Source organism: Solanum tuberosum, unplaced genomic scaffold (genome assembly GCF_000226075.1).
Source record: "Solanum tuberosum cultivar DM 1-3 516 R44 unplaced genomic scaffold, SolTub_3.0 scf00222, whole genome shotgun sequence".
NCBI lineage: Eukaryota > Viridiplantae > Streptophyta > Magnoliopsida > Solanales > Solanaceae > Solanum > Solanum tuberosum.
In genome coordinates, this window is record NW_006239147.1 from 212,594 (window position 1) to 238,874 (window position 26,281).

General features: G+C 33.7%; 3 protein-coding genes across 3 annotated transcripts in view; all 3 read right to left on the reverse strand.

Annotated features, from left to right (window-relative positions):
• Positions 1-530: 530 nt before the first annotated feature.
• LOC102585408 (GDSL esterase/lipase 2-like) lies at positions 531-20,090 on the reverse strand. The gene is made up of 6 exons (XM_015312949.1): positions 19,964-20,090; positions 2,017-2,136; positions 1,798-1,919; positions 1,483-1,704; positions 922-1,186; positions 531-840 (listed from the first exon to the last, which is right to left on the reverse strand). Exons 1-6 carry the CDS (start codon positions 20,088-20,090, stop codon positions 599-601), a joined length of 1,098 nt encoding a protein of 365 aa, XP_015168435.1. The 3' UTR covers positions 531-598.
• On the reverse strand, positions 13,169-16,283 carry LOC102585747 (GDSL esterase/lipase 5-like). The gene is made up of 3 exons (XM_015312948.1): positions 15,894-16,283; positions 13,968-14,232; positions 13,169-13,404 (listed from the first exon to the last, which is right to left on the reverse strand). The coding sequence occupies exons 1-3, from the start codon at positions 16,059-16,061 to the stop codon at positions 13,205-13,207; spliced, it is 633 nt and encodes a 210-aa protein (XP_015168434.1). The 5' UTR covers positions 16,062-16,283; the 3' UTR covers positions 13,169-13,204.
• A 1,152-nt stretch (positions 20,091-21,242) lies between the features above and the next one.
• LOC102586411 (GDSL esterase/lipase 5-like) overlaps positions 21,243-26,281 on the reverse strand; it is a 13,559-nt gene continuing 8,520 nt past the window's right edge. Inside the window, exons 2-8 of the mRNA XM_015312919.1 lie at positions 23,703-23,878; positions 23,464-23,585; positions 22,944-23,156; positions 22,837-22,891; positions 22,648-22,725; positions 22,198-22,394; positions 21,243-21,389 (exon numbers count right to left, since the gene is read on the reverse strand). Of these exons, the coding sequence (XP_015168405.1) occupies positions 21,243-21,389; positions 22,198-22,394; positions 22,648-22,725; positions 22,837-22,891; positions 22,944-23,156; positions 23,464-23,585; positions 23,703-23,878 (988 nt within the window). The remainder of the gene's footprint in view (positions 21,390-22,197; positions 22,395-22,647; positions 22,726-22,836; positions 22,892-22,943; positions 23,157-23,463; positions 23,586-23,702; positions 23,879-26,281) is intronic.

Genomic DNA, 26,281 nt, shown 5'->3' on the forward strand with positions numbered 1-26,281 from the left:
GGATTTTAGGTTGTGAGGTGCTACAACATCTGGAGTTCCATTCCACAGCATTGTTGGTAGGCCAGCTCAGTGGGATGAACAGAGTTGAAAAACAAGTAATCATTCACATTTTTATATAACTCGTACTCTTTTACCAGCCCCTTCCCTCCACAACTAAGAATCCCTCGAAACAGACCAGTCCCACAACAAGCCACCTCTGATCGGAAACCATCATACATAAGTTCCTTGTAGATTGGAGCGAGTTAGGAGCTTACATTTCAATATGATATATGCCTATTGTGGTCTGTGGAAACACTTAATAGACGAATGACATAATTCCCAAAAAGTTACTATCGACTCTGTGTAATGACAATTTATTTTTGAATTTTATTTTATCTTCACTATGATCATATCCCTAATCGAAGAGACATTCAATCACAAATTGCATATGCAACTGAAAATGTACATTACATGTTCCAACTAAAGATTGAGTACTCTCTATAAATCAAACACATGATAAGAAATAACAGTAGATATATATGAAGCTCCTTAACATCAAGTTTTACATTTCTCTCTTCTTTCATTTAGCAGGCATTAAAAATACAATTCCATCATCGGGTTAGGTTGAAAGTTTAAAAAAGGATTTTAGGTTGTAAGGTGCCACAACGTCTGGAGTTCCATTCCACAGTAATTCCGTGTATTTTTGGTAGGCCTGCTCAGAGGGATGAGAAGAGTCGAAAAACAAGTAATCTTTCACATTCTTACATAACTCGTACTCTTTTACCTGCCTCTTCCCTCCACAACTAAAAATCCCTCGAAATGGACCCGTTCCACAACAAGCCGTCTCTGATATCTTAAAACCTAAACAAAACAGAGCAAAATCATTGGTGCATAATATATAATCAAACATAAAAATACTTGATTTTGAGTTCGAAGAGATACCGTAATTTGTTGGATTATGAATGCTATCTACAAGTACTTTGAAGAAGTTGAATATTGTATACTTAAATCCAGGCAATTGCTTCTCTAGTTGTTTGAGCATTTCTGGGAGCGCTGAATTAAACATTTTGGCCAAGTTTGTGGCATCCTCCATGCAACTCCCATTTGTAACTCCTTTTTGAAGGTTGAGATTCCTAATAGAAGGGAGACAACCAAATGGACCCAAATTAAGCATCGCAAACTTTCTCCCTCCTTCCTCGTAAACTCCCTGTTGCATTCATTCAAACAAAGTACAAGGAAATAGTTTAGTTAGAGGTGGTAAATATGAAAACATGATCCGTCAACGAGTTAATGACCTGCCCATTTATTAATTCAATTCAGTTTGGCATTCCTGATTCAGCTGACCTAAATGTTAGTTAGGCTGATATAAAATCTAAATTGAAACATCAGAAACCTTATCAAAATATTTTCTTTTAATCCAGGCAGACTTCTCTATAACAACATCTTTACATGTACAATGTTGTTATATATAATCATAATAAAGATCAATATTAAGTTAATTACCTTTAAAACAGCAGTCAAATTTCCCATAATCATCTGCAGATATTCTCTATCGGGATTTTGAAACGTCGAATTTGTTACTAAAGGTGTAAAATCATTAGTGCCAGTGCTAAAAATATATACAGCATTGGAGAGAATCTGTTTGGACTCTGTTTCACCCACTTTATTCTTCAACAATTGTGTCACGTTTTGGAAATTTTTCAACTGAGTTTGAAGATCTATAACCTGTCAAATGAAAACCAAAGTTTTTTTTAAAAATAATTCCACCTAATATCAAATTCAAACAAGAATTACATAAAAGTAAATATTGTTACTTACAAAGCCACGAGCGGTTTCAGCCAAACAACCAGAACCGGCTGAAGCAAAATTCACCCCATGAGTGAATTGTTTCTTTCCAATTTCAAAATACGGCGGAATTAATGGTAAATTAGCATTTTCAGCTGCAAAATATACAGCCAATAACATCAAATAAGTTAGATTATTTTACTGAAAATCTACTACCTCCCTATGAATTGACGAAAGCGCGAATAAATTTACCAATAAAATCAGGAATTAGGCGTCCATTGGAGGTCCTGCCAGTAGGGTCCTTGAAGAATGATTCTCCATACGGTAAATAATTTGCTTGGAAGCTAGCAATGGTGTTGATGTAATTATTATTTCCAGGATCAAAAATTGAATCACCGAACACGAAAAGGGCAGGTGTTTGATTAATAGGGCTGCGAATACACACAATTGGGGTGGCAAAATGTGCAACCAAAACAAAGATGCACAACCTTGAGATCAAAGCCATTACAGTATTATAAGTTTGGTTTATATTTGCATAGAATTGGTATTATATATAAATACTAGTGATGTGCAGAATGATTTTATAAAAAAAAAATATATAAATAAATAAAAAGGTGTGCATCCACTATCGACTCGACGTGAAGACTTAGTTTGTTTTTCATTTGTATTGAAAAAGTGTTGGCTGTTTGACAATTATTTTTGGCTAGTAAATGTTGGGATATGTGAGCATATGTTTTGTAAATACTCCCTCCGTCCCATTTTATGTGATGTACTTTGATTTGGCACAAACTTTAAGAAAAATGGAAAGACTTTTAAAACTTGTGGTCCAAAATGAATGATAGAAATTTGTGTGGTTGTAAATCATTTCATTAAGGGTAAAAAAGACATTTTATAGGCAAATTGTTACTTAAAATAGAAATGTGTCATTCTTTTTGGGACTGACTAAAAAGGAAAGTGAGTCATATAAATTGGGACAGAGGGAGTAGTATATATTGATGTGGCTCAAAATAGTGTAATTTTTTTTATTGAAGAAGGTGTTTTTTTTTTTTTTTGGAGTTTTGGACTCTTCAATAAATTTGGAGTTGTTTGAGTCATATGACGTTGTTAGAGGGGAGAGACCAAGATATATTGTTGGATCAGTGTAGAAAATATCATAGTGGACTTGAATGTTCTTAAAGAGAGCGAGACTGGTAGAGCTCCTCTTTGTCAGCGGCATTCTCCCTTCTATCTATCAACCATTTCATTATGGAACTTTCTCCAACTCGAGGGGATTCACGATCCACTGGACCTTGAGGTCATAGTCAAGGGCCACCTTGAACCAAAGGAATTTGATCCTTCTGCTCTCGGGGAGGTCTTAAAAAGTCTCTTTACCCAGAGGCATAATTCTCCCTTCTATGAGGATGTTAAGACCGCTCAAGCAGACCATTTCCGGGTGGCGCATCAACGTCTTGAACGAGTGAGAGCCTTATACGTGTTTCAACCTGAATATTTATTTATTATTATTATTTTATCATTTTATTTTCAATTGTTATTTATTGTATTGTGGTATATACATCAATAACTTTAAGGAAATTCAATTTTTATTACAATTTGAAAAAAGTGCGGGTATCAAGATAGAAGATCTCAATATTAATTCGGTTGGACGTTGCTAGATCTCTTCAAGAGATGGACGGATAAAATATTTCTCCTTGCTCAAGCGGAGAAAAGATAAAAACTTTTTACCTTATATTTTTGAGATCGTATGAGGTTTGATTTTATTCTAATTGCTTAATTTCTATAGTATTTCTTGTGATTTGACTTGATTCTGATTCAATTCTTGATACTGTATTGTTGCATGTTTGCTTCTACAAGACATACTACTAAAAAAAGGCCTGTTTGGAGTTGGACAGAGCAAAATGTCACAGAGAAATAGTCATGACTTTTTTACAAGTACAGTAACCTCTCTAAACTAATATTTGATAAATTGCTTAGATCTTTAAAGATAATATTTTTATTCAATTGCAAATTGGATAAGTGGAAAAGAAATTATTTCGATAATTTAGAAGAAAAATAGTACATAAGGAATCTCAACCTATATATGTACTATTTTTCTTCTAAATTACTTAACTATGATTAAACTTTTTTCCTTCAATTAATTAAGAATTGCCGGTAACAGTTCAGCAAAGAAAGACAATTTATTTCTATATTATAGCAACTAGAGAGTGATGCTATTTTGATTTCCCATAAAGATGATCAAGTTGATTGAGTAAGAGATCTTTCAAATGTGGGGTCTCAACTTTGAAACTTTCTGAATAATTTTTTGATCGAGCTCGTTGTGCGGAAAAAAAAAGGGAAGCCTTTTTAGTTTTTTAGTTTTTTTCACCGTACCTTCGATTTTTTTTTGGTTTCCTCTCCTCCCTCTATTTTATGCATCAGAAAGATATTCGTATCTCTTCAAAATATATAATTAAAATAAATGTTCATAAAAAAAGATTCTTTAAAAAATGGAAGTCATATTCCCTAAAAAAATAATTCAATTGAACCAAACACTTGACGCCACATTTCCTAAGATTATTTGATTTAATACAAAACTACTCCCACCTGTCCCAATTAGTTGTCCTATTTCTTTTTTTTAAGAGTTAAAACTATGGGAAGTTGGTAACTGATCAATATTTTTTAAAATGTTTCATCAAATTGACATGAGAAATGTCGTAATTTTTAGAAAATTTTCGTATAGTTTTTGAATATATAAATTTTAATTATAAAATATTAAGTTAATCTTATTCAATTTACCCTTAAAAATTAGTTAAATCAACTGCAACAAAGCGAAACATGACCACTAATTTGTGACGGAACGAGTATTTGTTTAATAGATTTTGATCTGGCAGTTGGGAACAAGTAAGCGAGTATCAAATAAATCACATTTTTTTTTTGCTTAAAAAATAACATCGTTTAATTTGGAGTAGTTTTATATATGTACTTTTGATTCTTCAATTTGTTAGTTCACGTGTATTCTTTATCAACTATTCTTTCTTAAAATAGTCGTTATTGGTTTGAAGAATAAATAATAGTACCAAACACATGGATAAGTTTCTTTGTATCTTTTTATGCAGATTCTTTCACTTTCAATGTCGCACCCGTATCGGATTCTCCAAGAATATGTTGGGTTATGAAGGGTGATTAAGGCGTCATGCGGAAGTTTACAAATTGCAAATCATATGGTTGATAAATCAGACGACAAAAACTTATACTAAAAACATAATATTATTATATGAAAACTAATAGAAAAGAAAAATATTATAAATTGTTGAGAGAATAAATCTCCCCACAAACTAGAAAAGAACTAGCTACTCCAAAACCTATTCCTAAAAGGAAAGAATAAACCAAATATGAAAGAACATTATATTTCCTTTTAGGAAAAGTAAAAATATTTATGATAATGATTTGTCTTTTCTTTAAGGAAAAATAAATCTTAAATTATGGTAAGAAAATCAGGGCAAAACCCTAACAGAATACACTATTTTGGTGAATCCGACACACATCCCTGACATTTTTGAAGAGTCCGAGCAACATAGACATCAACTCCCAGTCTAGCATTTTCCCGCTTCTATTTCAGGTGAGTAACTCAGACACATATATTTACATTGATTTAATATTTCAGAGTATACCTCGACAACTCTAATCTACATTTGCGTTCATCATCTTAAGGTGCAATAATGGGTGAAAACAGAGAAAGAAAAGTCGTTGTTGTTTTACTCAAAAATAAATAAATAAAAGAAAAATGATTAAATTTTCAAAAAATCAATTAAACTTGTGACTTAAGAGAAATCGAATTTCCAAAAGAACAGAGTCACCACTTAATGTTTAGTAAAAATCAAGAAAAAACTTAAAGTTTTCAAAAGACTTAAACAGATAAAATCAGTTGAAAATAAAGGGGTTCGAGTTTAAATGTACATTCCAAGAAAGTGTTAGGCCCTCGAAATGTCCGCTAACTTGCGGTTGACCGGCGATTTGACTAAAATGACTTTGACTAATTTTTTAGAAAATATCAACTAAGAAAACTCATTTTTTATTATTGTTTTTTACTTATTATTATTATTATTATTATTTTTTAATTATTATTATTGTCATTTTAATTATCTTAAAAGGGAAATGAACTAAAGGGGGATTTTTCTAAAGGGGAATAACTTAAGTGTTGACAAAAAATAATAAAATAAAGCTAAATATGAAATATAAATATTTTAATTTGAGTATATAAAAAGTGAAATGACTATTTTTGGGAATTTAATTAAATTAAACCATAACATAAATAAAGTTAGTCAATATAACAAGTAATTAAAGAGCAAAGGGAAGAAATATCAATTGGGCCTTTGACTCAAATTCGTGAACCTGTCCTAATACTAAAAATGATCCAAAACACGAATTTGGGCCTATTTAATTAAAATCCTACTGCTGTAAATTTTGGGCTTTGGCCCACTTTTCTGTCACCTGGACCTGCTTGAAATGGGTCAAGGCCTTTAGGCCTATTTACCTTCAGAAAATCTGTGTATATTCTTTATGTATATTACTGTATACGGACCATATTTAGGCTCGTTTTCGTGTATATTGGGCTATATATCGAATGTATGCAGCCCACTTCAAATTTCCAGCACCTGTATCGTCATTCCAGACCTGTATATCACTGTTCTTTCCATGTATACTTGTGTATACACTTGTATACATCCTATATACGTCCCTCTTTTAGGCTTTTTGGGATCTGAAAACTCAGTTTCCAGCCACTTGTACTGCTTTCCACCTGTTCATCAATTTCTTTCACTCGAAAATGGGGCTGACTCGAGCAAGAAGAGCAAATTCGGGACTTTACTGCCCAAATCGGAATGCAAGGGGAAAAGAGAAGTCTATGAGGACTCAAGGCAGATTCACATGCAAAGAAAGGGGATAGAAGAAACGAATTAGTAAGTATTTAATAGAGGCTGGTCTAACAGGTCTTAAGAATTCCAAGCAAAGTCAAACACAGATAAAATGTAATGCACTCGGATTAATAATGCTATCAAAGGAAACTTGAAAGAACGCATTAAGACATCTGATCATCCAAAATCTCAAAAGAAAACCAAGTAATGAGTAAAGGGGTTAACTGAAACAAACAATCAAGAAATGATCACCCTAAATACATAACACGTTGTCTGATTTAAAGAGGAGGAAAAACCCATAATGCTTTTATTTCTATTTAAACCCATACAAACTTACACATGTTTTCAAATAAAATTAGAAGATAAGCTAGGAAGAAACACACTGCCATAACATACAAAAAATGAACAGAAGCTTGGACCAACCTAATGAACATAAAACAAAAAAAAGTCCTAATGACATATCACATACAGAAGGCGACCAACTAATTTATAAAGCAATATTAGAGAATAATCCAAGTAAGACTATATTAAAGATTAATTCAAATTTTGGGAAAATGATAACTAAACCAACAAAATGAAACTAGCATTCAATCTCTTAAAATTAGCTAAGCCAATGCAATCTTATATTTTAAACAGATTAACCACACGAAAATGAATATCGAATACACAGAATATGTTACATTGAAACGGAATACGGAAGGAAATGACAATACCTTTCTCGGGGCAGCGAAATGATTTTTCACATAAACTAATTAATTCAAGACTATAATTCAAACTAAAACTAAATTAATAAAATATTTATTTTAATCAACGTAGAACTCTGTTGCTACGATTTTCAAAATATTTGTAAGACATAGTAAATACATATATAATCATATGAAATATAGTTATTATTCAAAATACTATAAAGATCGATTGAAATTACTTAAAATAACCTTGAAACTAATTTGAATTATATAAAGCTAATTATTCTAAATCATTCGAAAAATTAAGAAGCTCAGAAATTAATTATTATCGGGGAGGGTCAAAATTGGGTGTCAGCAGTTGTAGACGAAGAGGGAAATTTTATTGATCTCAACCAAATGAACATTGCATTTATTCCAACTTATTTCTCAACTGAGATATGAAGTCATTGTTGCGGAAGCCGAATATATAGAGAGTAATGAAATCACAACTGCTATATCTAAAGGTAGCTAATAAATAGTAAATGAGACAACAATAAAAAGAAAACCAGGAATTAACGAGGTTCGGCAAACTTTTGTTTTCTTTTGCCTACTCCACGGACACAACCAACCAATATTTATTTCACTCCAAAAGAGTACAAGTGAAATACTACAAGAGATAAAGAAGATCAAATGCCTTTGAAGATGAGAAGGCAAGTGAGAGGTGTGTTACAAATGAATTAGGAACTACTTATTTATAGGAGTGAATTCTTCCTATTTATGTCATCCATGATATCACAATGTGTCAAAATGTCAAGATTTACCTTGTGAAACCATTTTATGGTTCACCTAAATTTCACCTACAAAAGATGTTATCTTGACTTTTGTACCAATGAAGAATTATCTTCCTAACTACCAAATCTTCACATTAATTCATCTTTGAATCTTGTCAAATTTAACAAATCTCCACCTTGGCAAGATTCTCCATTTTCAACTTTCTCTCAACAACTTTTGATTGTGTCTTCAACCTTAATCTTCAATGTTCAACAATGTTGATCAAGTTCAAACAATGTTGAAACTTGACCGCAGTCACCACTTTGTCAGCATATCGGCAGGATTATCCATAGTATGGATTTTCTTCACTATGACTCCACCTTCTTTGATGATGTCTCATATGAAATGATATCGGACGTCAATATGCTTCGTCCTTGCATGATAAACTTGGTTCTTCGGTAATTGAATAGCACTTTGACTATCACAAAATATTGTGATTCCTTCTTGTTCAATACCAAGCTCTCTAAGCAATCCTTGAAGCCAAATTGCCTCTTTCGCAGCCTCTGTAATTGCCATATACTCTGCCTCAGTGGTAGACAAAGCAACTGTTGACTGCAAAGTAGACTTCCAACTAACTGGTGCGTTTGCAATAGTGAAAACATAACCAGTAGTTGATCTTCGTTTGTCCAAGTCACCTGCATTATCTAAGTCACAATATCCAACAAGATATTGACTATCTTTATGCTAAAAAACCAAGCCAACATCTACAGTACTATGAATATACAGTAGAATCCATTTTACAGCCTGCCAATGATCCTTTCCAAGATTATGCATGTACATGCTTACAACTCCAACAACGTGTGAAATATCTAGCCTTGTGCAAACCATTGCATACATTAAGCTACCAACAACATTCACATATGGTACTCTTGACATATATTCTCGTGCAACTTCATTCTTTAGTGACATAGCATCACTAAGCTTAAAATGAGGAGCAAACAGAGTGCTAACCGACTTCGTCTTCTCATTCATGCCAAATCGATTTAGTACCCTTTTCAAATATTCTTTCTGAGATAAAAAAAGCTTCTTTGAATGTCGATCTCTTTTTATCTCCATGCCAAGAATCCTCTTTGCCTCACCCAAATCCTTCATCTCAAACTCCTTTTTTAGTTGAATCTTTAGCTTCTCAATTTCCTCTTGACTTTTAGAAGCTATCAACATATCATCAACATATAGGAGAAGATATATAAAGGAATCGTCTTCAAGCTTGCGCAAATACACACAATGATCGTATTTGCTTCTTATGTACCTTTGCTGCAACATAAACTTGTCAAATCGTTTGTACCATTGTCTAGAAGATTGTTTCAATCCATACAACGATTTTTCAAGTTTGCACACCATATTTTCTTTTCCATCAACTTTGAATCCTTCTGGCTGAGTCATGTAGATTTCCTCTTCCAAGTCTCCATGTAAAGATGCAGTTTTTACATCCAACTGAACTAGTTCCATATTCAACTGTGCTACCAAAGCCAACAAAACTCTAATGGAGGAGTGTTTCACAACTGGAGAAAATACCTCATTATAGTCAATTCCCTCATTTTGAGCGTATCCTTTGGCCACCAATCTTGCTTTGTAGCGAACATCTTCTTGGTTAGGAAATCCTTCTTTCTTTGCAAATACCCATTTGCACCCAATTGCTTTCTTGCCATCCGGGAGATTAGCCAATTTCCATGTATGATTCTGATAAAGGGACTGTATTTCTTCATCCATGGCAAACCTCCACTTATCTTCTTCTGAACTTTGGACTGCATCTTTATAAGTGGTAGGAATGTCATCCGCTGAAATTGAGTTCGCACAAACCACCACATCTATGAGTCGAGCAGGTTTTCTTATTGTCCTTTTTGGCTTGCTGGTTGCTATTGATTCAAGTTGTGGTTGAGGTTCTTGAGATGGAACCTCCCTTTCGACTGGCTCTTCTTCCAGAGGAAAAACTTTTGTTGTTTCCTCATTTGATCCATGTGTTGGGAAAATTATCTTTCCCTCAAACTCCACCTGCTTTGAAGCACCATCAGTTTGTTTGACTTCTTCAACTGCTACCTTATTTGTCAAGGCAGATTCAGCAAAGGTAACATCCCTATAAAGGTAACATCTCTGCTGAAAATAATTTTTCTCGTCTCTGGACACCATAAACGGTATCCTTTGACTCCAGAAGTAATCCCCATAAATAAAGCTTTCTTTGCTCTTGGGTCCAATTTTGACTCTCTTACATGATAATATGCAATTGAGCCAAATACATATAAAGAACCATAATCTTCAGCAGGTTTTCCATACCATTTTTCTAATGGTGTTTTCCCACCTATAACAGCAGATGGTAGACGATTAATGAGGTGGCATGCATATGTTATTGCCTCAACCCAAAATTCTTTGCCCAAGCCAGCATTGGACAACATACACCGAACCTTCTCTAACAAAGTTCGGTTCATGCATTCTGCCACTCCATTCTGTTGTGGTGTATTTCTGACGGTGAAATGTCTGACGATGCCATTTTCCTCACAAATTTTCTGAAAAATATCATTTTTGTATTCTCCACCATTGTCTGTGCGAAGACACTTGATCTTTTTGCCACTTTGAGTTTCTATCATCGCCTTCCATTTGAGAAAAATTTCCAATACTTCATCTTTTGTTTTCATCGTATACACCCACAGTCTTCGGGAAAAGTCATCAACAAAGATTACAAAATAGTGTTTCCCACCTAATTAAGGTGTTTTGGAAGCACCCCAAACATCTGAATGAACAAAATCCAAAATACCTTAGTATTATGGATAACCGTATACACCCACAGTCTTCGGGAAAAGTCATCAACAAAGATTACAAAATAGTGTTTCCCACCTAATTAAGGTGTTTTGGAAGCACCCCAAACATCTGAATGAACAAAATCCAAAATACCTTAGTATTATGGATAACTGTTCCAAATTTAACCCTTGTTTGCTTTCCCTTGACACAATGCTCACAAAACTTCAAGTTGCAAGTTTTTACTCCTTTTAGAAATCCTTGATCTGATAGAGTTTTCAAGGATTTTCCTCCAGCATGTCCCAAACGCATATGCCACAGCCTGGTCATTTCTGCCTCCTTGTCGTCATTGGATGTTGTTACTGCTGTCCCAATAACTGTACTACCTTGATAGTGGTACATGTTATTATTTCTTCGAATTGCCTTCATTACCACCAGCGCACCGGAGCATATTCTCATTACGCCATTATCTGCAATGACTTTGAATCCATTTGACTCTAGGGCTCCAACAGAAATGAGATTCTTCTTCAAATCCGGTACATACCGAACATCTGTTAATGTTCTGGTCAATCCATCATGATTCCTTAATTGAATTGAACCAACACCATATGCGGTAAGAGGATTATTGTTTGCGGTGTGAATAACTCCACATTCTCCTTCTTGTAAATCAACAAACCAGTCCCTATTGGGACACATATGATAGTTACAAGCTGAGTCCATTAACCATACATAAGATGATTTGGATAGATCTGTTGTAACTAGTGAGTAATTGGAGTCATCACAATCAACCACATTTGAATCCATGACAGCCTTCCAATTATTTGGTTTGGCTTTGCTTTTCAACTTTGGGCAGTCTTTCTTCCAGTGCCTTTTTTCTCGGCAAAAGGCACATTCATCTTTGCTGAGTTTGGATCTTGACTTGGATCTCCCATTCTTTGTTCTCACATGATTTTGAGAACGACCTCTCACAATCAGAGCTTCTGCTTCTCCGCCATTTTGTTTTTCTCTCTTTCTTTGTTCATAACTATATAAGGCAGAACAAACTTCTTTGAGAGATACTTCATCATTCCCATGCAGCAGAGTAGTTTCAAGTTGCTCGAACTCATCAGGAAGTGAACTTAATAACACTAAGGCCATATCTCCATCCGTAAAAGTCACGTCCATATTTCGCAAATCTGTCGCCAACTTATTAAAGCTGGTGATATGATCATTCACTGTGCTACCAGGAATATAAGTGAAGCGTAACAGTCTTCTTTTCATGTAAAGTTTATTTTGACTGTTTTTCTTCGAGAATTTCTCCTCCAATGAATTCCATAATTTATTTGCAGATGTTTCCTTTGTGTATGGATACTTTTGTTCTCTTGCTAGGTAAGATCGAATGGTAACCGCAAGCAACACGGTTGATAATCTTCCAATCTTCTTCTCCTACACCGTCTGGTTTCTTTCTTTTATGGCAATATCTAGCCCTTGTTGAAAAAGAACATCAAGGACCTCGCCTTGCCACATTCCGAAATGTCCTGATCCGTCAAAAATTTCAATTGCAAATTTTGCATTTGACACAATTTGTGTCATAAGTGAAGATGCCAATGATGACGTATTATTGAGATTCGATGTGGACTCATCATTTTTATTGTCTCCCATTTTTGCTACAAATACTATTTACTAGCTAACAATGCAAAGATCAAAGTAAATCTTTTATGATGTGGAAGTTCAGACTGTGCTGCAACCACAGAGCATACTCAGATAATACCTTGGCTCTGATACCAATTGTTGCGGAAGCCGAATATATAGAGAGTGATGAAATCACAAATGCTATATCTAAAGGTAGCTAATAAATAGTAGATGAGACAACAATAAAAAAAACACCAGGAATTAACGAGGTTCGACAAACTTTTGTTTTCTTTTGCCTACTCCTCGGACACAACCAACCAATATTTATTTCACTCCAAAAGAGTACAAGTGAAATACTACGAGAGAGAAAGAATATCAAATGCCTTTGAAGATGAGAAGGCAAGTGAGAGGTGTGTTACAAATGTATTAGGAACTACCTATTTATAGGAGTGAATTCTTCCTATTTATGTCATCCATGACATCACAATGTGTCAAAATGTCAAGATTTACCTTGTGAAACCATTTTATGGTTCACCTAAATTTCACCTACAAAAGGTGCTATCTTGACTTTTGTACCAATTAAGAATTATCTTCCTAACTACCAAATCTTCACATTAATTCATCTTTGAATCTTGTCAAATTTAACAGTCATCACATCAAATTTAAAGATTGGCTATATTGAAAGTTCATACAAGAATTTTAGGTTGTAAGGTGCTACAACATCTGGAGTTCCATTCCATAGTAATTCTGAGTATTTTTGGTAGGCATGCTCAGAGGGATGAGTGGAGTCAAAAACAAGTAATCTTTCACATTGTTACATAACTCGTACTCTTTTACCTGCCAATTCCCTCCACAGCTAGGAATCCCTCGCAATGGACCTGTTCCACAACAAGCCGTCTCTGATATCTTAACACCTAAACAAAACAGAAAAAAATCACAAGTAAATTAAGACCGAGGAAACATTTTTTATATAACAACAAACATTTGATTATGTGTTTTCTCTACATATATAGTTTGTGTAATTTCATTTTGTTTTGAACATTGCATCTACATTCTACTTTGTTAGCAGAGCCATGAAATTGCTGCTTCAGTGAAATCTGTTGATCCATTCTCTTTTAAGGGGAAGGCGAGATTACAAGGTGAGAATTTAGCTAGTCAATCAGTTGAGCTACTAAGATTCTCTTCTATGATCAATTCTGGTTCTTTCTTTTACTCTTTCTTTTTTTATGGTTTCTCAGCCCATGACTATACCAGCATAGGAGTCCAACTAAATCTAGATTCTCACGGGGAGTGCTACATTGAGGGTAAAACTCTTTTTAACAAAGACAGTTCCATACTCAAATGCTCGAACTTGAGACCTCTGGTTAAGAATGAAAAAGTACTTACCATTCCACCAACTCCTATTGGAACTTCTTGGTATAATATCTATTCCTAACATAAAAATACTTGATTTTGACTTCAATGAGGTAGAACATACCATATTTTGTTGGATTATGAATGCTATCTGCAACTACTTTGAAGAAGTTGAATATTGTATACTTAAATCCAGGCAATTGTTTCTCCAGTTGTTTGAGCATTTTTGGAAGAGCTGAATTAAACATTTTGGCCAAGTTTGTGGCCTTCTCCATGCAACTTCCATTTGTAACTCTTTTTTGAAGGTTGAAAGCCCTAACAGAAGGGAGACAACCAAATGGACCCAAATTAAGCATCACAAACTTTCTCCCTCCTTCCTTGTAAATCCCCTGTTGCATTGATAGATAGTAATAACTCAGTTAAGAAAAGGTAATAACCAATAATTAAGGTGTGAGTTATGAAAATATGATAGTTTACATATGTTTTTGATTCTTTAAGCACAGTACAAAGAATTATTTATAGCTTATTTAGCCAACCTTCTAGAAAGTCAACAATTATTTTTTAAACGAAAATTGAGGTGTTTGACTTTTTTTTAGAAAACAAATAAGTACTTCTAAGTAGTCGCAGAAGAAGTTGTTTTTAACCCTCAACCAAGTTCAAGTTTCTACTCTAACTAGATATGGACACGTGCGTTGCACGTGTATTCCTATCAAGTATTTCAAACCTTTTAAAATGACATGAATATTGATAAAACATACATGTGTAAGTGTTTCCAATTTCAAAGTGAAAATACAATTTTTCATGTGAAAATATATGTTGCAACAATATAAACAATTGCAAAAGACACTATAACTTGAAAAATATATTTCAAGTAGAATATGGAATAATCTTGCTGATTTATATTAGTAAAATCTAAACAAAATGAAGCTTAATTACTCCTTTCTTATAATATTACAATCAAAATGTCCAAGAGCAAAATTGTCATCACACCAACCATTTGAGTTTTAACACTACAGAAAACTATCATCTATATAGATTACTCATATTTAAGAAAATTATTAGGCTTAGTGTCGCACAAATGTAAATGGGACTCTCATTTTTATTTGAAAATTAAGTTTTATTCTCATTCATAAAAATCGTAGAAAAATTAAAAATAAAACAAAAAAGGTGAAAATGAACAATACAGGTATGTGTTCACAACAATATATTAGATAGACGATAAAATAACATAATTAAAATCTTTCATTCAAAGTAACAGTTATTTAGCAATCTTTATTTAAATTAACTTGAATTTTGACAATTTACAATATGGATATATGAGTATATTGCATAAATTATTCAAGTATTATCAAATGCATCATATATTAATAGAGGTTTTATCGATTAATTAAGTAACACTTACAAGAACAATAACACAACAACAAATAAAAATAAATTTCCACAACAATATCGCAAGATGATACAAGAATTACATAAAAATATGGATTGCATACCAAATTTAATTTTGACAACCATACCTCGACTCCAAAATGGGAAAGAAAACTTAAAATCATGAGGTAATAAACAAAAGATCTCAAGGAATAGGAGTTCAACTATTCTACGGTAAGAAAGCTTCTTTTTTTAACTTCAGAATGATGTCATCTATTCTTCTCCTCAGTTCTTGACGACATGTTATATCATTATCTAGAAAGAAGATTAGAGAACGTAGATAACAAAAAAGAAAAGAATATGATGATCTAGGGACAAACAAATTGTGGTTATAATTTACTGATATTTATAGTGATATTTAACTATCTTTACACCTAACAAAACTCAATAATGGGACACATTGAATCATGACACATACATTTTATTTTTGGTTTCATAATTCAAAGAGTCATTGATTGGAAGAGTTTCGTACAATGTTTTATCTTCTACTTTAATTAAATTAATTAATCTAATCAATTATAATTATAATGCCATAACACAAGAAACAAAATGTAGTTGTTGGGCTTCATATATATTATTATAAATTTGAAAGATGAGGTTGAATGAATATTAAGTTGATTACCTTCAATACAGAAGTCAAATTCCCCATAATCATATGTACATGTCCTCTATCGTAATTTGGGGAAGTCGAATTTGCTAATAAAGGGGCGACGAAATCATTACTGCCACTGCTAAAAATATATACACCATTGGAGAGTATCTGTTTCGACTCTGTTTTCCCCACTTTCATCTTCAACAGTTTTCCCGCGTTTTTGAAATATTTCAACTGACTACTAAGATCTATAACCTGTCAAATGGAAACAAACAGTATCAAATTCAAACAATAATTACATAAAAGGAAATATTCTTACTTACAGAGCCACGATTGGTTTCAGCCAAACAACCAGAACCGCCTGATGCAAAGTTTACTCCATCAACCAAATGTTTCTTCCCAATTTCAAAATACGGCGAAATAAATGGCAAATTAGCATATTCAGCTGCAAAATACAACTAACTATAATTATGTTCAGGTCAGCTTGCGCATAAGTTGATTATCTACTACCTCCCACAATTAAATACTTTTCAAAGAATTGACGAAATCCAAATAAATTTACCGATAAAATCAGGAATGAGATGTCCATTGGAGGCCCTGCCAGTAGGGTATTTGAAGAATGATTCTCCATAAGGAAAATAATTTGCTTTGAAGCTAACAGTGAAGTTGATGTAATTATTATTTCCAGCATCAAAAACTGAATCACCGAACACGAAAAGGGCAGCTTGATGAGGTCTTTTATGGCACACAATTGGGGTGGAAAAATGTGCAACCAAAACAAAGATGCACAAACTTGAGATCAAAGCCATTATTGGTTTGGTTTATATTTGCACGGAGTTGGTAATATATATAGTACTAGTGAAGTGCAGAATGATTAATTAAAAAAAATACTTGTTTGCAAAGGCGGAGTCAGGATTAAGAGTCTAGGATTTAGAATCGTCAATTAATTTTGTTAGGGGTTTACAAATTAATATACATATATATTTAATTAATTTTCTAGTATAAATACAAGGTCTACGAAAAGACTACTGATTTCATCTGAACCCACGAACCCCCACATAGCTCCGCCTCTACTCGTCTGCATCCACTATCCACTCTATGTAAAGAGTAAGTTTTTCAATTGATTGAAAGAGTTTTTTTTTTTTTAAAAAAATCAAAGACCCCAGGGCCACTTTATTAAAACAAAATAATATGTACACTCAGGTGTCCCAGTGTGTGCTGGCTGACAATCATTAACTTAGCAAACATGATGTAAAATATTTATAAAAATTCAATTGAACCAAACACTTGACACCACATTCCCAAAGATTATTTGATTTAATACAAATTACTACTCCCACCCGTCCCGATTAGTTGTCTTTGTTTCTTTAGAGTTAGTATTATAAAATGAAGTACCAAACACATGGGGAGGTTTCTTTGTATCTTTTCATGATGCATAACATCAACTCCCAGTCTAGCATTTTCTCGCTTTTCTTTCAGGTGAGTAACTCAGACACATATATATTTACATTGATTTAGTATTTCAGAGTATACCTTGACCTCGATAACTCTAATCTACATTCATGTTCATCTTCTTAAGGTCCAATAATGGATGAAAGCAGAGAAAGAGAAGAGGGAAATTTTTAATTGATCTCAACCAAATGAACATTGCATTTATTCCAACTTATTTCTGAACTGAGATATGAAGTAATCACATCAAATCTAAAGATTGGCTATGTTGAAAGTTCAAAAAAGGACTTTAGGTTGTAAGGTGCTACAACATCTGGAGTTCCATTCCATAGTAATTCCGAGTATTTTTGGTAGGCTTGCTCAGAGGGATGAGAAGAGTCAAAAAACAAGTAATCTTTCACATTGTTACATAACTCATACTCTTTTACCTGCCTCTTCCCTCCACAACTAAGAATCCCTCGAAAGGGACCCGTTCCACAACAAGCCGTCTTTGATATCTTAAAACCTAAACAAAACAGAACAAAATCACAAGTAAATTAAGACTGAAGAAAAATTCTTTACATCAACATACTACTTTGTTAGCAGAGCGATAAAATTACTGCTTCAGTGTTTAAACTGAATATTAAAGACAGACAAGAAAACAACTCATATACATGATTTTCTGTTATATCTTTCCATTTCCTTTTTGTTTGTTTCGAGAAATCTATTGATCAATTCTCTTTTAAAAGGCAAGTGAGATTACAATGTGGGGAATCGAACCCTCACCAACAAGGTGAAAATTTAGATAATCAATCAGTTGAGCCATTAAGATTCTCCTCTATGATCAATTCTGATTCTTTCTTCTACTTTTTTTTAATGTTTCTCAGTCCATATGTGATACCAGCAATGGAGTCCAACTAAATCTAGATTCTCACGTGGAGTCCTACATTGAGGCCTGAGGGTAAAACTCCTTTTAACAAAGATAACTCCATACCCAAATGCTCGAACCCGAGACATCTGGTTAAGATTGAAAGAGTACATACCACTCCACCAATTCATATTGGTACTTCTTGTTAAAACAGCTATTCTTACATAAATCAACAGTGCACAATATATAATTGAATATCAAAATACTTGATTTTGACTTCAATGAGATAGAAGATACCATATTTTGTTGGATTATGAATGCTATCTGCAAATACTTTGAAGAAGTTGAATATTGTATACTTAAATCCAGGCAATTGCTTCTCTAGTTTTTTGATCATTTTTGGGAGAGCTGAATTAAACATTTTCGCCTTGTTGGTGGCCTTCTCCATGCAACTTCCATTTGTAACTCCTATTTGAAGGTTGAGAGCCCTAACAGAAGGGAGACAACCTAATGGACCCAAATTAAGCATCACAAACTTTCTTCCTCCTTCCTTGTAAATCCCCTGTTGCATTGATAGATAGTGATAGTTCAATTAGAAAAAGGTAATAACTAATAATTAAGGTGTGAGTTATGAAAAAATGATAGTCCACGTGTTTTTTTTTTATTCTTATCTCTTTAAGCAAAGTACAAAGAATTATGTATAACTTATTTAGCCAAACTACTATTCAACAAAATAAATTGGAAAGATGAGTTAAGTTGATTACCTTCCATACAGAAGTCAAATTCCCCATAATCATATTTTGATATTCTCTATCAGAATATGGAAAAGTCGAATTTGCTGATAAAGAGGCAAATATATCATTATTGGCAGTGCTAAAAATATATATAGCATTTGAGAGGATCTGTTTGGACTTTCTTCTCCCCACTTTCTTCTTTAACAGTTTTGCGACGTTTTTGAAATATTTCAACTGTGTTTGAAGATCTATAACCTGTCAAATGGAAACCAACATTTAAAAATAAATTAAAAAATTCCACCTAATATTGATCTAACTATCAAATTGAAACAAGACTTACAAAGCCACGAGCGGTTTCAGCCAAACAACCAGAACCGGCTGAAGCAAAATTCACCCCATGATTGAAATGTTTCTTCCCAATTTGAAAATACGGCGGAATTACTGGCAAATTAGCATATTCAGCTGGAAAATACAACCAGAAATCAAATTCTTCACCCATGTGTCACTACAACAAAAATAACTTTTAGCGGCAATAAATATTGACATTAATAAAGAGTGCTAATGTCTTAACCGGCATTAGTTAAGTGTCATTAGAATCAATGTCGCTAAAGGCTTTAGGGACATATACAAAGAGTGTTAATTGCCGCTAAAAATACATATTTAGCGGCAATGATCATTTTTTATGTAGTGTGTTCGGGTTAGCTTGAGCTTTCGGGCAATTTTGATTTTGGGGGCCCCAACATTGAGTGAGATGGGTGTGCTCTGATACCTTGTGAAATTAGGTCTTAGACTAACTCATACCCCAAAATCTAGCTCAAAGAGGGGAGGATTGCTCAATCCTTATAAGGAGTCCACCCATCACATTAACCACCAATGTGAGACTTTTGTCATTCTTTAACACCGCAATTAAATACTTTTTCAAAAATTGACCAAAACGCGATTAAATTTACCGATAAAATCAGGAATGAGGCGTCCATTGGAGGTCCTGCCAGTAGGGTACTTGAAGAATGATTCTCCATAAGGTAAATAATTTGCTTGGAAGCTAGCAATGGTGTTGATGTAATTATTATTTCCAGGATCAAAAATTGAATCACCGAACACGAAAAGGGCAGCTTGATGAGATCTTTTATGGCACACAACTGGGGTGGCAAAATGTGCAACCAAAACAAAGATGCAGAAGCTTGAGATCAAAGCCATTATTGGTTTGGTTTATATTAATTGCATAGAGTTGGAAATATATATAGTACTAGTGATGTGCAGAATTATTAATAAAATAATACTTGTATGCATCCACTATCCACTCTATGCAAAGAGTAAGTAAGTTTTTCAATTGATTGAAAGAGTGTGTGCTGGCTGACAACCATTAACTTACCAAACATGTTAAAACATGATGTAAAGTCTTAAATATATTCAAAAGTCAACTGAGTTATGAAGGAATTAGAATTTGTGTTTAGGTACATATTAACGTTTCTTCTATGTATATATATATACCATGAGAATATGTCATTAAGGGTTAAATGAGAAATTTGGACTTAAAATCTATAAATACAGAATTTTGTCGTTCATGATTAAAAAATAAAATGAAAAGGAGTAAAAATGTCTTTAAACTATAGATCTAAAAGAAAGTTCTTACCGTCAATAGTTTGGTCCAAACGTTCTTATTGTTACTTAATAAGTCAAAAATGTAGGTTTTCCAAATAAGTATATATTTTTTTCTTTTTAAAAACATATGTTTTCTAATGATGATTGTTTTTTTATTAGAAAATGTTTATGATTTGTTTTTTTTCTTAAAAATAATTCAAATGGGTTTTAGAAATTAGGCTGATTTTTTTTTTTAAAATAAAAATTAATGATGTGGCCGAATCATCGTTCACCACGTGGGAAAAATGATTTTGCAAAACTAGATGGATTTTTAGTTAACCCATAATGGTATGGATTAGTCTTTTTCTCAAACGAAAATGATAGATGAGCCAACTTTTAATGGATAGTATAAATGAGTTTTTTCTCAAAGTTCGATGACATATTTGAGCCTTTTTCCTTTATTATTTAGTAATTCTATCTTAGCTTTTACCTTACCTTTATTTAGTAGCTCTACCTCGTACCTTCTATTCTTGTAGGTTTATCATTCAAATTGTTTATGTATAAACATTATGTAACAATGGAGAATGTAAAACATTACATGAATTATGACACATTACAACACAATACAATACATTATGAAACAATATGTAACGACCACTCAAACAAACAATTAATAGAATTGTCATCATGTTATGTTGAAAGTTCAAAAAAGGAGTTTAGGTTGTAAGGTGCCACAACGTCTGGAGTTCCATTCCACAATAATTCCATTTATTTATGGAAGGCCTTCTCAGAGGGATGAGAAGAGTCGAAAAACAAGTAATCTTTCACATTTTTACATAACTCGTACTCTTTTACCTGCTTCTTTCCTCCACAACTATGAATCCCTCGAAATGGACCTGTTCCACAACAAGCCGTCTCTCATATCTTAAAACCTAAATAAAACAGGACAAAATCATTGGTGCATAATATATAATAATCAAACATAAAAATACTTGATTTTGAGTTCGAAGAGATAGAACATACCGTATTTTGTTGGATTATGAATGCTATCTGCAAATACTTTGAAGAAGTTGAATATTTCTTGTGATTTGACTTGATTCTGATTCATTTCTTTATACCATATTGTAGCATGTTTGCTCCTAGAAATTCTTTTAGTTGGGATAAAATGTCACAAAGAAATAGTCACTTGAATAATAATGACTAATGGGCATTATTCATTTCTTTATACCATAACATTGTTATTAAATAAAAGTGTACCTTACTAACTCTCCTTTCTTAGAATTGTTAATATTACTTTAATATTTTTTTTCAAGAATAACCTTTTTTTTTTTGTAATCAAACCACTTATTCTAGAGTTGTATATTATTAAAATAAAGTGCCAAGCACATGGAGAAATTTGTTTATATTTTTCCATGAAGCATATGGATATTGTCAATATGCCTCAAAATTAGAGTGAGACGTGATTGGCATTCGACTTTAATGGACCGTCAAGTCTAAAATTGTATTGAAAACAAAAATTGAAATTCATAATTATCTACTGAGATATGAAGGTATCTCATCAAATCTAAAGATTTTCACAAACAAGAACAGAAAAATTACAAGAGATCAAGCTCTTTAACATCATGTTTCACATTGTTTATTCTTCGTATAGTAGCAATTGTGAGGTGCTACGACATTTGGAGTTTGAATGTTCGAAAAAGGATTTTAGGTTGTGAGGTGCTACGACATCTGGAGTTCCATTCCACAGTAATTCGGCGTATTTCTGGTAGGCCAGCTCAGTGGGATGAACAGAGTCGAAAAACAAGTAATCTTTCACATTGTTACATAACTCATACTCTTTTACCTGTCTCTTCCCTCCACAACTAAGAATCCCTCGAAATGGGCCTGTCCCGCAACAAGCCGTCTCAGATATCTTAAAACCTAAATAAAACAAAACAAAATCACAAGTAAATTAAGACTAAGGAAATATTCTTTATATATAAAAATTGAACATTTTACTCTGTGTTTTCTCTACATAATATTACAATTCAAGAACCATAATTTAATTTATTGCCAGAGCCATGAGATTTCTGGCACAGTGGTATGATAACTATTCTTACATAAATCAACAATGCAGAATATATAATGGAACATAAACATACTGGATTGTTGAGTTCGATGAGATAGAAAATACCATATTTTGTTGGATTAGCAATGGCTTTGAAGGCATTGAAGATTATATACTTAAATCCAGGCAATTGCTTTTCCAACGCTGTTTGAGCATTTTTGGAAGAGCAGAATTAAACATTTTCGCCATGTTTGTGACATCCTCCATTTGTAACTCCTTTTTGAAGGTTCAGAACCTTAATAATAGGAATACAACCTAAGGGACCCAAATTAAGTATCACAAACTTTCTCCCTCCCTCCTCGTAAGTTCCCTGTTGCATTAATTCAAAGAGATATGGTCAAAAACACATTTTTACGGAGTACCTTTAATACAGAAGTCAAATTCTCCATAATTATCTGTATATATTCTGTATCGGAATATGGAAAAGCCGAAATTGCTAATAAATCATTATTGGCAGTGCTAAAAATATATACAGCATTGGAGAGGATCTGTTTGGACTCTGTTTCACCCACTTTCTTCTTCAACAGTTGCGTCATGTTGTGGAAATATTTCAGCTGTGTTTTAAGATCTGTAACCTCTCAAATGGAAACCAACATTTTTTTATGATGCTGAAACAGTAGCAATTCGTCAAGAGTTGGAAAACGCTATGGAAATTGAATGGTCAAAGTTACAAAGTTTGTCTCATACTGATAAGAAGTATAGTTTCATGGAAGGTAGAGGCTATTTATGAAGTTTCTTTAAATATGTATGTGTTCTACATATGGTAATGCACAATTTAGCTAAGTTTTCTGTTTCCTTGTTACATAAGGTTGTTTTGATTTCTGTTTTCCCAAGTTGAATTGTAATTGTTGTAAAATAAAATTTTTAAAAAATGCCACTTACGAAGCCACGACTGGTTTCAGCCAAACAACCAGAACCGCCTGATGCAAAGTTTACTCCATCAACCAAATGTTTCTTCCCAATTTCAAAATACGGCGGAATAAATGGCAAATTAGCATATTCAGCTGCAAAATACAACTAATTATAATTATGTTCAGGTCAGCTTGCACATAAGTTGATTATCTACTATCTCCCACAATTAATATTTTTCATAGAATTGACGAAAACGCGAATAAATTTACCGATAAAATCAGGAATGAGGCGTCCATTGGAAGCCCTGCCAGTAGGGTACTTGAAGAATGATTCTCCATACGGCAAAAAATTTGCTTGGAAGCCAGCAGTGGTATTGATGTAGTTATTATTTCCTGGATCGAAAATTGAATCACCGAACACGAAAAGGGAAGTTTGATGAATATGGCTGTGAATACACGCACACAATTGGGGTGGCAAAATGTGCAACCAAAACAAAGATGCACAAGTGAAACAATGCCATTAGAGTTGTTGAACAACTTAATTGTGAATCATCAATAATTTGTTTGGTTTATATTTGCATAGAGTTGTAAATAAATATAGTACTAGTGGTGTGCTGAATAATTAAAACAAAAAATTGCACAGAGTTGAAAATATGTATAGTAGTGATAGCGTGCAGAATGATAAAAGAAAAATATTTGCATAGTGTTGGAAATATATATAGTAATAGTGGTGTGTACAATGATTAAACAAAATATTTGTCTGCATCTACTATCGACTGAGGTTAAGACTAAGTTTATTTTTCAATATCTTGGTAGAGAGTTGGCTGGCTGAAGTCAATGTCACAAAGCTCGTTTTTTTGTGACAATAATTAATCAAGTTGCGGAAACCGTTCCATTTTCAAAAAAAATATTTGTAGGGGTGCACTTTCAGATAGTTCGGATTGGATATGAAAACTTCGATTTGAATTTTTTGTTTTCGGATTGTAAGAAAATAAAATCCAAACAAGTCCGGATGGGATCGGTGGTGTTGAGCAAGTTGAGTTACTCCTCTTACAAAAATGAACGTCTTAATAAAGCATTCATGTCAAATTACTTAAATAATTTCTCCTTCCCACTACAAATCATCCAAATAAAACCAAAAATGATTAGTTTTTTTCTTCTGAAGTCAATGGCATGAAATTCGTTTAATTCTCCCTGAAAATAATTCAGTTTGAAATGCAATTTCTAGCTACAGTCACTTTGTAAATAAACCTCACGATAGCAGTCTGATCTCACTTGGAAAGTCGTCTAATTTTTCCAAGTGAAACAACTTGACAAAGCTTCACTTTAAAACCGTCAGAGGGGTATCCTGCTTGTTGTTTACAAAAAGAGTATGTTTTCTAATATCTAAGAGTTAGTGGTTGAAAACGTGAAGTATCACATTTTTATGAATTTCATATCTGAACTATCGGGTGTTCATGTTTCATACATGAACTACAGGTGTGTTTTTCACCACAGAGTACAAATTCTTATGATCATCAATAGTTCCAAAGCTTCTATTTTGTTGGTGATGTGAAGTTTTGATGATTTAACAAACGTTGGAAATAATGAAACAAGGGGACCAATCCAGTTACCTGAAGAGTCATGATTATAGGGGGAATGAAATCTAGCTGAAAGGGATTGGTGACAGGGGAAATGAATGAATAAACTCAGCGTGAGGAATGTTTGTTTGTCATCATCAAAAAGGGGGAAAATGTTGTATTCTAGGTGTTTTGATGATCCTCACAAATGCAGGGACTTGGTCTCTGGCAGAGTGCTCTCGTTCAAGTTCAAAATGGTGTACAACTGTAAAGCTGTTTGGTTGGTGAAAAGTGCAGTGTACTACACCAATAGGAAGGGCGGACGAGCTTGTTTGCTTCAGTGGTCAAAACTCTTCTTGGTGATTGATATATACGACAATAAACAAACAACATTATTCATTCGAAAAGAGAGAGCTAGCAAGTCGTTTCAAGAAATTAAGTATCAAAGAACACACTGCAAGTGTAACACCCCGTATTCGCAACAGACCAAAAATGCAGATTTTGAGAAGCTCCAGGTGCAACCCACGTTTGCCATCCACGGACCGTAGGTTAGACCACGGCCCGTGCTGCTGGTCCGTGGTTCACCACTGAAACCCCTCCCAGACCCAGCTCAGAAAATTGGCTAAGTCCCGACTCACGGACAAACCCACGGTCCGTAGATCAGACCACGGTCCATGGTCTGTGTCCGTGGATTGAGACCTCCTTTACCCAGCCTCTGACACAAACTACGGTCGACCAGCACGGACCGTCATTTGATCCACGGTCAGTAGGTCTGACCGTAGATGAGGGTCATCAGCCAGTTAGCTGAAAATTGTTGATGGATTAACTTCATATGGTCATAACTTTTAGCACAAAAATAATTGTGTGTCCCATAACCTATGATATAATAGATAATCGAATCCTCTTTCCAACGCCACCGAGTTTGCTAAAATCCGACCTCCGAGTGAAAAGTTATGCTCGTTTTAAGTGAAGCCCTGTCAGGCAGACTCGATCGATGACTCCAATCGACGGACCGTCGATTGACCTACGGCCCGTCAGTCCAATCTGTCGATCACTCCGACAGCAGTTAATTCAGGATTTTTTGGGTCTTTTCCTATTTCGTTTAACCCCTAAGATACGTCGTTTAGACCCTAAATCATGAGGTTTTAATCAGTTTAAACCTAGAAACATAATTAGAACTTACCTTAGTCAAAATCATTAATCAAAACTTAGAAAATTAGAAGCAAGAGAGGAGAAAAAGGTCAAGAACCCTAGTTCAAGAACGCAACAAGGTTCCATTAGTTCCAGACC